This window comes from Hippoglossus hippoglossus, chromosome 10 (genome assembly GCF_009819705.1).
Source record: "Hippoglossus hippoglossus isolate fHipHip1 chromosome 10, fHipHip1.pri, whole genome shotgun sequence".
NCBI lineage: Eukaryota > Metazoa > Chordata > Actinopteri > Pleuronectiformes > Pleuronectidae > Hippoglossus > Hippoglossus hippoglossus.
The window spans coordinates 11194922-11208487 of record NC_047160.1 but is presented as its reverse complement, the minus strand read 5'-3'; the positions used below and the strand labels follow the sequence as shown (position 1 = coordinate 11208487).

Genomic DNA, 13566 nt, shown 5'->3' with positions numbered 1-13566 from the left:
CTGATATTCAGGCCACCTATCTTTGCAGTCACTGGACACACGCTGGTGGAGTCCGTGCAGCCGACTGTGTTGTTCAAATGCTCCATTCATTTTTCTGAGTGAAACCTCGCTCTCAGTTTCTCCTCTGTCTGATGTAGCTGTTAATTTTGGTCAGCAGCGGAGGGTATGTGTGTCCTTTGGCCGTCTAAAGTGAGACGTGACTGATCTCACACAGAGGTCACTCCCAGCGAGACGTAAAAACCTCATCTCATCATCTTAATTTCCTACAATTTAATTATGTCTCGACGTCTCTTCCTTTCCTTCCTCTTGATTTTTCTTTTCTTTTCTTCTTTCGTCATCACATGAAAAGTTTAAGGAATTGATAAGATGAAGTAAAATTCTTCAAATTGACAACGTTAAGGTGTAATTGGCTTAGGGACTGCCATGCAGAGTTATGTAGACGCTGTAGACAAGTAAGCCTCTTTCAATAAGGGCACCACCTTAAATCTACAGTTCTGGGTCACATGTGTTTTTGTAGCTGCTTAAGTTAAACTTACAATATGTGCAGTACATGAACTCCAGAGGATGTCCACAGACTTGGGTCGGGACTTTCTTTAGAGTTTCCCTTCAACATATGAACAACACAGAAGGAGATTCTCCGCTCCGATGCATTCACAACAACACAGAAATCCCTGCAGTGTTCAGGAGAGATTTGTGTTCTTTAGTCGGTTAAATCTTTGGGTCTGTTGTGTGTTGGAAAGTTCATTCAACACACCCCTCAGTCACAGTGAATCCTGTGGGGGATCTCCTGCTGTGTTTTCACATCGGCTCCTCCGGACATTCTGTGGACTTTATATACTAGGAGACTGGCCGGATAAACTCCGGAAAATGAGTTTGTCACACGTCATTTGATCCTCAGGAGTCGGGCAAAGTAACGGGTAAAGCAGATATGAGCTTGCTAAAAGGCGACAAAAATCTATAACGATTCTAGTCGTTTTTTTGCCATTTTAATGAAGAATTGTTACAAATTATATCTTTAAGGTTTTTATAATTTTCCATATTTGACTGAAATACCACAGGAGTCTGAACCTTGTAAAAATAGTGTTTTTGTACCTGCACGGTGGATCAGGTAGTTGGTCGATTGAAAACTTTTGCCACCCAGAGTAGCGACACACAAGACTCCAATGAGCAACTGCGTACTGTCTATGATGTGTTTGGGAATGGACAAGCCCCGCTTGTTGTCCCACGTCGTCCCGCTCGTCTCTAGAGGCATGGGATACTGAAATGATACACGTACAGACATTTAAATAAAAGAAATTGCATGGGTTCAAATCGTGAATTAAATCTCAACTTGACAGATTCAGCTGGAGAAAAACAAAGAGGAATCTGTGGTGCTGGACAAACCGCGTGGAGAGTGACGTTCAGATCCGGCACCGTGACCAGACACGGCACTGTGACGTGCGTGTGGAAGCGGGTGATCAAAATGGTCTCCAGGTCACTTGCTAGGCCATCGACGTTGCTGCTCCGCCTGAGGAAGGGGTTCTCTGGGTCTGGATGCAGATACAGAGACAGGGAGATGTTAACCCTGACGGCAGCCGGGACAATGGCGGCTATCACAGAGTTAACTTCATAAACGGACAGACAGATCTCTCACAGCTCGATAATGACACGCACGACATGGACTTTATCATGATTACCATGTAATGCCGCCGCTCACTCTGTCCTCACACAGTAAATAGCATTAGGAGCCGCTATTACGTGTCAGCTGAGAAACAGACAGCCGAGGGGTTTAATCCTCCGAGATGTCTGCTGCTGGGAAATATCTCTCCTGTGTTTCATCCTTTAAGACCTTGATGTCTCTCATTTTATCGTCGGAGACTCACAGCTACTGTCACGCAGGGCTTTTTGATAAACATCACAGACACTGTCAGCGATTTACATTGCATCTGTTATCATTACAAAACCTCAATATTCCCACAGCATGAGCGCACTCTGTTAAAATGCTTATCTCCCAGGCTTTCCTGTCACTGGCAGCAACTTTTGTACGACTACAACCTGCTCACTTCTTCTTCTACTTTTCCTGCTTTTGTTCCGATAAGCCCTCTCTTATTCTCACACTTTCTTTCTGCATCATTTCAAGCTGCTGTATTGGGGGCGTACAAAGGGTCTTATCGAGAGGATTATATTTATGCCCAGCGGCGACCTCAATATGAGCAGGTAATAGAAATAATACACAACCCCTCACAGTGTACGTTTTTCACAATAAATCGCTGGAAGTATTTGATATTTGACTGCAATTGCTCTCAGAAGAGGAGAGATCCAACCCGGGGCAAGACGAGTCTGCAGAGTATGAGGTATATGAGTGTGTGTGTGTGTGTGTGTGTGTGTGTGTGTGTGTGTGTGTGTGTGTGTGTGTGTGTGTAGGTGAAAATGTGTAAGAGGGAGTGTTTATATATTTTGCATCTGCCTGTGTGCGTGCATGCCAGCCAATATAAACTTGCAGCACATTAGTGCATTGCTCTACATTCACATGTGTGTTTGAGTGTTCAGAGCACACACGGGGTAAAGGGTCAAGGTCTGCCCGTCTAACTGAATCCACATGCGGCCCTTCTCATCTCCCCACACACTGGGCCTAATTTACGGCCGCAATCTCATCTGCTTCTGATCAGCCCCCTGGTTAGATCTGTGGAAACTGTTTTGGCACCTTGTCAGCAGGGATAAACAGCCGTTTCACATGAGTGGATCGGTCAGCTGGAAACATGACAACCATCAGTCTCTCTATCCACACCTCCATCTACTTGTCTTCGACAGCACAATCAAACAAATTAAGGAAAAGCGAATATGCTGCCCGTGAAACCACGGGGTGTCGTACTATTGTGCAGGTCTAATCAGATTTGACGATATCGCAAATCACATGAAAAGCCCGATGAGAAGGTGGGTTAAAAGAGAGAGCGATGCTGCTACGTTTCAAAATTTATATATGAATATTATATCCTTTCTCTAATTAGAGAAAGTGAATGAACTGCTCATTCCTACCTTTATCAGAGGCTTTACATCTCTAATTTCCGAAACATTGCTCCGGCGAGCTTCCAGGGTGCTGCTGCGGCAAAGTCAACAACTTGCACTTCTAATAACGCACGGGTGGCTTTGATATTGAAGTCATATTCAAACAGGAGATGTGTCTCGGTAGGAGCGCTATGGTTTTCTTGTGAGGCTCCCAAGGAAAAGACTAAATGGTCCACATAGCCAAGCCAAAGAGCTGCAGACCAGCACAAGCAGCTGATTAAACACCTTCTCATTAAACACAGAACAAGTTCGGACATGGGAATGACACAGCTGGATAAAATGATCCGTCCATCGTCCATACTGCTTATCCTTCGAGGGTCGAGAGGGAGGCTGGAGCCAATCCCAGCTGCCAATGGGAGAGAAGCGAGGGACTCCCAGGCCAGGTCCAACAAACAGAGACACACAACTATTCACGCCCACGTTGACACCTAATGTAGAGTCTCTAATTAACACCAGAAGCAGAACCACTTCCCGGAGAAAACCCATAGGGACAACGTGGGAGAACATGGCAAACTCCACACAGGAAGAGCTGGGAATCAAACTGTAGACCTTCTTGCAGTGCTAGCAACAGAAAAAGATGTATTTTTCTGCGCTGAAAACATTTTATGCACTGGACCCTGACACTATGTCAAATCTAAAAACATGAGAAATATTGAAACATTCCTAAAGGACACAAATTCAAATGAGTCATTCAGCAGCAAGGTGAGTGAGTCATGAGTTCGGCTCACCCCTGATGAAGACGTACACGCTGACGGCGGTGGTGCCGTCAATGATGGCCTTGACATCCTTGTAGTAGCAGCGGTAGTACCCCGTGTCTTTGCCCCATGCGCCGCTCAGGACCAGCCTCTTGCAGTACGGCTGTCCAGGCTGCCCCGGGCACTCGCTGACTAACGCGACCCTCTGCCCGGGGGCCCTGGGGGTCGACAGCAGGGCCTGCCGGTCGGTTAGCTCCTGTCCCACCAGGGTCTGATCAGGCCAGGCCCAGGCCAGAGTGCTCTGTCCCCTGAGGAGATTTTTGAACATATTTTACATTAGAATCAGGGTCAGGATCATAACTCATCATCCACAGGTTTATTTATTTATTTATTTATTTATCATCTTCATTTAATTAAAAGATCCTAGGCATCATGTGTTTCATGTCACTACCAGCTGAGAATAAAGTTTGTGTGTGTGTGTGTCTGTGCTTGTTTTGTGCTGTGCCACATAAATGCAATTATGGGTGGACATGTTAACCTGGAGGCACTATGAGCGAGATTGAGTAATTGCAGCCTGAAAACCGATAGCTGTGCTTTCACCACCTGCCTCCGCCAACAACAAATGTCCACATTTTGCAGACAGTGCCAAAATGTGACGACTGGAAATATCTGCAATAATCACTGAGGACAATGGAAGAATTCTGTGGGTTATTTTCTAGCCCTCGTGATTAGCGTCCATCTATCTAGAATTTGGAAAATTGTTCACTGGGAAGACTTAATTGACTAAAATGGAACGGACTTCCTTTCCCTGAAGATCCTCGGGCTTGGTGAAAATTTGAGGTTTAAATGCAAACAATTATTTAAGACAAGCGTTGGGAGAAGTCCAAAGGTATCGACAGCTTTCCAAAGACAGCTTTTTTTTTTTGTGGCACAGAAACAAAATGGTTAGTGGAATGACATCTTGGCAGTGGATAGCGGAGCAGAGATTTCATAAGGATAAAGGATGGTTATTATGAGTGAATTCATATCTCACAGAGACTTGGTTATTATCAGCGTTGGCTTTGTTTTAGAAAGAAACGTCCCAGTGCGTCTTATAGAATATGGTCTTTTTTGTATTTTGGTGTGTGGGTGTTTTTAGGGTGTTGAATATTGTACATATTTTAAATCCCTCCGAGTAAACCTGTTATTATGCCATTAATATAATTCATGCGACTATTTTCCATCAGAGCACAAAGACAAAATGCAGTTTTGACAGACTACACAGAGATTCTCGAATAGTATCGAGGAATCACTGGTGCAGGGAGTAGTCAGATCCTTTACTGAAGTAAAATAACAGTAACATCCTCTTTAAAATACTTACGAGTAAAAGAGTTGCATTAAACATGTAACTTAAACGTACCGTATGTAACATTCAGAAAACCCTTGATATTAATGACACCAGTGACCGTTAAGTGAACCTCTTGTGCTCGGCAGCCAACAGCCAACAAGTTGGACATCGGCCAAAACAATGTTGTGATGGTCACACTAGTCCTCGGTTTGTTTGTTTGACTGGAAAAAAAACCTTTGACTGTTACAGTTGCTTGAGGCTTACTATTTCAGATTGGGCTGCAACTCGTGGTTATTTTCATTACCAATAAGTCTGATTATTACGTTTAATCTGTTCACTAAATGTCAGAAAATATCATCATTTGCGAAATGTGCTTGTTTTTTTTCTTGTTATTTAAGGCGAGTAAGTGAAACCATAAAAAAAAGTCAAATAACACCTTAGTCTATATAGCAATGCATCACATTGCATTAGCTTTGGTCATGCAAATAACCAGTGACTATATCTGTCAATTACTTTTAAAATGATAATATTTCTCTCTGAATTGCAATGGAGCATGAGTATACAGTGAAATGAAATGTGAAAGTGTAATATGTAAGTATCTCATATTTGTGCTTGATCAAATGTAATAAATCCCACACAGCCACTGCAATGTTCTGCATATACTATAAATCTGCTTTTATAGCATTCTTAATTCACACACACACACAAACAAACATACATTACCTGCATGTAATAGTCAGCGTTTCGTAGACTGGAATCACTAAGTCGCCTCTGGAGCTGTCAAGGATGGGTGGAGTCATAGAAAAGCCAATCACCAGACCTGAGGGAGCGGACACACCAAATGCATTAGATTCATATTACACGGGTCGCTCAGGACCTAGCGGTTTTGACAGAGCTGCTGGTTAGGCTGTCAAATCTCTGCAACACATCGGAAATCTGAAATCCGACACGACAGCGGCTCAGATAGCACGTTGTTCATTACATTTACAAGCTGGAAGGCAAACAGCGGGTAAAATGCCTGGTCCCTGGCGACGAGAACACCCAGACAGAGAAGTCATGGCCCACTCATGAGGCGACACTGCTCCGAGCTCCCGGCCTCCTCCTCTGGAACTGCTACAAAGAACATTTACCCCTGATTCATAACTAATGCATTCACTTCACTGACTTCTGCTTGGTTAACACGGCCGGTCTAGAATGTCATTACCGTCCCAGAGTCCCCTTAGGGTGCCATTAGAGCCCAGTCAGACAACACACCTACAGTCTATCATATATAAAGGTGACCTACACCCCACCTGGATATCATTAGAGATGAAAACACACCGGGCACAGACTGGGGGGGGGGGGTGCAGCGGCTTGCTTTATGAGAGCAAACCATTACCATTTTTCACCATCACAGACTCAGTGTAGTGTTTGTCCTGAAAGTGACGGTGACATGTGTGGAGTATTTAATGCACTGTACGTTTCCAGCAGGATTATTATCATTATTATACAGAACAGCAACATTACCATCTGGAAGCCTACATTCAATATTTTACACACTTCCAATGAATATTCTCTCCTGTGCAGAAAGAGAAAAACAGTGCTTGGGGTCAGTTGGCATATGCAACAGAGAATATTGTTTTTTACATCATTGACTCACACATCTTCAGGCATGTGTAATACAGGCGAGACAGCAGCAAGAGCCAGTTCACTCTGACCTGGTGCCAATCAAAACCCAGTGTTCTGGACAGCTGCAAGTCTTGTATACAAAGCTCATTCCTCCGACACATCCTGCTGCCCAGGGAGCACAATAGAGCAACGCTCTTCTCATGTAAATATTTTCATAATCATGTTTACAGTAAAGGCTGGTCCCAATGGAAGGAGACTCATCGGCCTGGGGTTTCCTCCAATACTGCAAATAGACAGAAACTCAAGGTTCAAGAACGTTGTCTTGAATAAATTGAAGGGACAATATGCAGAGTCTGGTTATCACAAACCTTTACCCTGCAAGTCAGATCAAAAAGCTTTGATTTGTCCTTCAACCTGTTTTGTGTAAGTTCTAAATGATCTACAATGATATTAAACAGGGCCGACCATTCTTGGTGGTATGACAGTACTCAGGCCACTTGTCTGCTGCATGGCATTCTTCTACATTGCTCCTGGTTTTGAATGAAATCCTATGTGTTTACTTTTGATTTATATAAAACGTTTTCAATAAAACTGTACTATTAATGACGACCTGCCTCTCGACCATTGTCAGCTGGGATTGGCTCCAGCTTCCCCCCTGTGACCCTTGCAGGACAAGCGGTAGAGATAATGGATGGGTGGATAGATGAATGGATGGATGGTGAAAGCTTAATTTATCAAAATTAAACAAGGAGAAACTGCCTCACACCACCAACTCTAAACTCATATATACTTTATATCTTATTTCTTTTATCCATATGAAACTGAAGCATTGTGTTATGTGCTGGATGAATCATATTTCGTAGATAGGATCATTGTTGAGTTTCTGGAGTCACTGCAACATGATTCCACACTTTAATGTTTATGTAGAGAGTTTAGATATGAGGATAAGTGGATAAGAGCATTTTCCCAATTTAAAACCTTTCAACAGGATGTTGTGATATCCCAATCACAACAATTAACGCAAATTCAACCAATCCATGTGAATTCTGTACGACCTTTTTCCTGTGACCGAACGTTGTCCAACCCGCCGCAACATTTCCTCAAATTTGGTCAATCATCGTAGTTTCCCACATGTTTCACAAATCGAAACACAAGTATGTCCTAAAACTAACGTACTTGTTTTTGGTTAAAAAGATTAACACGTGTGACATGTCTCACATCTAACAACAAACATGACAGAAAAAGAGTTGCTGCAAAACAGTGCACGTCCTGAAGCCTTGTTAATCTCTGCTGGGAATCACAGTTGAGGAAACAAAAGCATCAAGCACCATCTGTTTCTATCTGTGTGCGGAGATTAAAAGAGATGTAACGACTATTATTTAAAACCACATACAACCTACAAAATAAGACTTGAGTGAAAGTGCAACAGCTAATATTGCCGTACTGATACAAAACAAACATATTGAGGAGTTTGGGCGGTGGGAAGTGGCGGCAGTCGATGAATCTTTCCCAGCTTGGCTCACAGCAGGTTATTCCTTCCCTAAACCTTCACAATTCTATAACTCATAACCCCCGAGGAGAAGCAAAGTTCCCCCGACATATTGTCTCGGCTCAGATGTGAACCTGCCTCCAGCTTCAGTCCCATCACCACCCCGCTGCAACACAACACATCCACTCCTCCTCACACCTGAAATGCTGTGAAGACAAACACAGCCTGTCCACCCACCCCAAGAGAGGTCTTTTGTGTCCGGACAGCTCACATGTTCACTGCTTTCTTTCACACAGACGGAGAGCATGGGAGTTCATCTCCTTGCATCCTGTTGAATCTTTAAGGAGAAGTAGAAGCTGCTTTCACTGAACTACAGACATTTTCTTGACATTTTCCGGAGGAGCTGTATGTGAGAATGCAAATGTCCAAGTCAGTTGGTCAAATTCCGGAACCTTTCCTGCCAGCAATAGGAAGTTAAGTGAAATATCTGGGGGAAATTGAGCCCATGTGAGAATACAGGTGGAAAATGTGTTGATGACGCAAAACTGAAAATAAACAAAAACATACAAATATCTCCGAATGAAAAAGGGGTGTCATATAGGTTAAAGATGCAGACGAAGATGTCAATTTGAACACCAGTGTCGATATGCAACACCTCTACCCAGACGCCACCACTCGTCTGAACTTTCCGGGGATTTTCCTGTTGTTGTGAACTCAACTCTAACCCGCACAATTTCCCGCTGCATTCTTCTTCTTTGTAAATGGCAAACTTCGGAAAACCCAATATTTTGGGATTATGCCACCTTCCAAAGATCAGAAAACCTTGTTTCTGATGGTTTTGTAATGAAGCAAAAAATTATGTAATCCTGTGGATCAGAAAAAAACACGTATTTTTAAGGCTATGTCAAATAACCTGTTTTGTAATTGATAATTTTATAATTTGGCATCCTCCAGTAATAGCATAACAACACCTCCACAGATCCTGTATAACCTTCTATATTTTTCTACAAACAAATAATAAGAACTATTTAAAAAGACACTGTAATTTAAACATATAATCCAAGGACACATCTTTGAGAGCTAACAGGGGGAATCATGGGAAAATGTACCAGACTGAGAGTGATGAGCTCGGTGCTAAATCCTGACTGCAGCTAAGTCTCAATGATGGATGCTTCCCTCACAATCTGTTGAGGAATTGCACCCTGACAGACAGAAAGCAAATTGTAAACGTTTTTTTTTTTTTATTATTCACGACTGACTGGCAAACCCTGAGGGAACAGACTTCGACATGTTTGTATTTGGGAGGGGAAAACCTGCAAGAGAAGCATTTCAACCTTGAAGGGAAGACAATAGTTTGGCTTTTTGAAATGCAATCAATCCAACGCACAATAGGATCGACTGATGTGTCTATCACAGTGCAGCACGGGTGTCAAACACGAGAGGGCAAAGAAGTCCCTACACCAGCACAAAGTCACGCTGAGGAAAACATTTCATAGATCATTCAAACTGATACAGTTCGTGACTAATGCGCCGGTGTACTCCGAGCTCAGCACTCCTGACACGGTCTATTTGCAGGGTGAGTTTGAGGCTAATGTGCGGCACATTACTTGTCAAGACTTTGGGGTCTCTTATACATCATTTGTCATCCTAAGTAGCGTGCTCGTAACTGATGAGGGAGGTGCCACGAAGTCATAACTTAATGTGCGCGGGGCTACACATGGCTGCGGGCCAAAACAGCTGCCCATGTATCTGCTGTTTGGACACTAGATTGATGAGAGGTGGGAAGAGGGCACCTCTACGCCTCGCATGCTGTCGGAGGCTCTCAGCCTTGATGCTGCGAGTTCTCTCCCCATGTTTCACACTGATGAAAATGCCTGGTGCCAAATGTCAATATCTTCCATATGGATGTGCTACATGATTTGTGCACCGTGCGAGACACCAGATATGAAGGCATGACAGCCTGTCAGCCACATATATGGTTCGAGAAGGTATAATCCCATTAGTAACTGTTTGCATTCTGTGAAATATAATTAGAAGCACACACCACTGCGATGTGAAGCGAATGCCAAAGAAAACCAAACACATCAATTCATGCAAGTTTGTGGCTGATAACGTATCTTGTCATGATAATAAACACATTTTTCTGCCTTGACCTTTCCTGCCTCGCTTCATGACAGATCGCTATGACCGTTATCACTCCGATAGCTCATTTGTCTTATTGCTCATTTGATAGTGAAGTAAGTCAAATCATTGACAGTCTCCATATATTGTTGGAAGCGCAGTTCCTGCACAGCAGTCTGAGCCGGAGGCCAGTCAGCACCAACAGCGAGTAGGTGGACAGTGAGAAAGCAGAGCTGCTGTTTGAGAAGACTGCCCTCTGCGCACAGCGCGGCAACAACAAGTTCCAGTTCCGTTTTTCTTTCGTTTACTTTATTGATGGTCAGGTTTTAGCTCCTTTACACCAGTTTATATCCTTATTGCTGTTAAATTTCCAATGGAGGCTCATCCGTAATGAATTTTTCCATTTGTACATAGAGCCACTGCTTTAGATTCATATGCAAGAACTGGAAAATCAATCCAATCAATAGTAAACTCTTGAGACGCCCATGAGTGATTTAATTCATCACGGCGAACAGCTTGTCTGGATTCATTTCTGTCAGTGGCAGTGTTACCATTGCTTGGTAATAAGTGGAGATTGACATGAAAAGTGCACACTGCATTAACTCCTCATTAACAATGTAACTGTGACAAAACTAAATAAATGTTGATTGGATGTTAATATATTCTACATTTGCAGACTCTGCTCATTAGAGACTGGTTATTGATTTTCAAACTTAGCAGGGATCACTGGAGGTCACTTGATAGAAACTTAAATTATACAGCTCTTTTCAGAACTCTGGAGAATGTCTGGAAAACTGGGTCCAGACTTTTTCCAGAGCTTGTCTTTCACAAATGAAGAACGCAGCTGGAGATTGTCCGGGTCATTCAGATGAGGGGTGGCACTTGGGTAGCACACGCAGGAGGGCAGGACATGGCATAGAAATTCAGCTGCGGAAATCCCGTGTTTTTCTTTACAGCATATCGACATCCAGAGATATTTGTTTTCTTCCAGTCTCGCGTCCGTGGCATGTTCGAGAACACCATCAACATCCTCTCGATCGCTGCGTATTCTCACATGGGCTCACTCAGAAACTTTCCTAGGGGACTGTCAGGAAAAGTTCTGGAAAATGTCGGGAGCAACTGATTGTGACATTTGCGGTCTCACCCACAGGCCCAATGTCTAAAAGCAACATATTTCACCTTATTTGTTGAAGATTTGATAACAGGCTAAATCACTGCCATGGACCATTATTGAAATATTTTATTTTCTGTAGCCATAGCAACATCTGACAGATCAACATCTATCGGCTCAGAATGACTGCTTGGCCTAAAAACTCAAATGGTTCGGCTCATAGACAACCATCTTACATATGTGAACACGGGGCAGCGAGCCAAAAACATATTTGAGCTGGGTTCCCTTCTTTTTCCCGTGCATTCCAGCTGGTGGTGCAGAGATAAGCAGCAGCGTTTGGATGATTAGCCTCTACCAACGAAAAAAACAGACACCCCATTTTAAACCACAAGATAAAACAAATGTATTAATAGTTGATCTACTCCTGCTTTTATCGTACGATTACACAGGCCTGTTTTCATGTGTAAAATCCAACAGAGACATAAATTCCTCATTAACAGCCTCTGACTACGAAGTATTATTAATCTTGTTGCCAATTTTCTATGTTTCGAGCACTTGAAATGACTTTATAAACTTTGCGATCTGGCTCATTACATTCATAATATCTGACACTCTGATCATTGGGGATTTTGCAAACGTAATTAAACTCTGACTGGGACAATTACTGAAGATTCAACTCTTCATCGGAAGCTATTTGGTTCGGTTTTGACTGAGAGAAACAGCTCACTGAATGTGTCCTTGTAAAAAAAAAAACGTGATTGCTCTTGAGAAATGTTTTTCCTCCTTTGTTGTGAAAACCCATTCTCACTGTGTGTGTGTGTGTGTGTGTGTATGTACAGTGCAACAGGTCAAGCTGGATGTGCCGAGCAAACGTGACGGTTCAAGAGGCCTAAAACAACATTTCAGCCTGATATTTGTTTTAAACCGGCATAAAAAAAGAGGAAACGATAAATGCGTTAGGTAAACTGTAATTCAGATAAGTAGGAGGCAGTGAAACAGTTTGGTTTATGTTGTTAGCAGACATGCTAACCATGTGATCATATAGAAATGACTACATCCGACACAGCTGGGCCTTTCTGTCTTTTCACTGCTGCATGCCTCTGTCATGATGGAAGTGCCAGATGTACGTATATATATGTGAGCCAAGTGTCAGAAGTCCGAGTTTTTCAAGGACAATCTTGTCTTTTCACTCAGCGTGAGTGTGTCAGGCTGCGCTTTGATGTGTCAGCTCCACATACCTGACGGACACAGAGGAAAGATGTGCCACTGCCTACCTGTCAGTGGTAAATGTGTTAACAGCATCCCAGGGGAACATCTTCAGTTTTACGTAGGTTTGAACGGCCAGAATACTAAGAGGTGCAGAGGACTGCTGCTGCTGAAGCTCAGAGTTCTGTAACAGTTTAGTGCTGTGAGATATGCTGGAAATGTGATATTGATAACAGTGAAAAATGTAATCCCCTAGCTCCTGCAAAACATATGCAGATGCACAGTAAAGCTGACATAAATCTAGAAAATCATAAGGACGCTTACGATGTAACTGTCACGTTCAACTGTTCAACTCCAGCCAGAGACCTATTCTGCACATCATCAGTGTCTCATTCTCTGTTGTACCCTATCAACAAAAAAGCAAACCTACAATAAAGTCATGAAAAGGAAAGGAAAACTGCAAAGCTGTATTGTGGCCCGCTGGCAGTAGAAATACATAAATCAAAAAGATGTGCATCTCAAATCACTTGTTTTCAAATCTGCTGCCCCTACTGATGGCTCAATGTGTGTGTGAACAGGCACTGTATAGTTTGAAAACAGCAATCTAGCGTAGCCATTTATCTTTCTTATGCTGTAAAGGGGATATAATGGAAAAGTAGCTCTACAGAGTTACAGAGCCAATGATAGTTTCTATTTCAATGCATTATGTGCTGGAGTTCTTCGGGGGTTATGGCCAAATGAAAAGTAGAATTGCTCAAGTACGTGAGGACTTAGGACTGCAGTCGTATAAGCAGAGGATATTTTACCCATTTAAAATCCGCTGCACATGTTTGCGTTCATCTTATGCTGAGTTCTCTTCAGGGCTCATATTGGTGGCTATGTCGCAGTTGGGGAGAACTGAAGCTGGACTTCTGAGCCCGTGGAGGACACCTGGAGACTAAAGATAAACATATACACACACACA

At 42.9% G+C, this 13566-nt stretch overlaps 1 protein-coding gene across 1 annotated transcript in view; it reads right to left on the bottom strand.

The window, feature by feature from the left end:
• The window catches only part of flt4 (fms related receptor tyrosine kinase 4), a 44966-nt gene that overhangs the window by 23008 nt on the left and 8392 nt on the right, over positions 1-13566 (bottom strand). The window contains exons 2-5 of the mRNA XM_034597166.1: positions 5791-5887; positions 3774-4048; positions 1384-1529; positions 1093-1258 (exon numbers count right to left, since the gene is read on the bottom strand). Coding sequence (XP_034453057.1) covers positions 1093-1258; positions 1384-1529; positions 3774-4048; positions 5791-5887 — 684 coding nt within the window. The remainder of the gene's footprint in view (positions 1-1092; positions 1259-1383; positions 1530-3773; positions 4049-5790; positions 5888-13566) is intronic.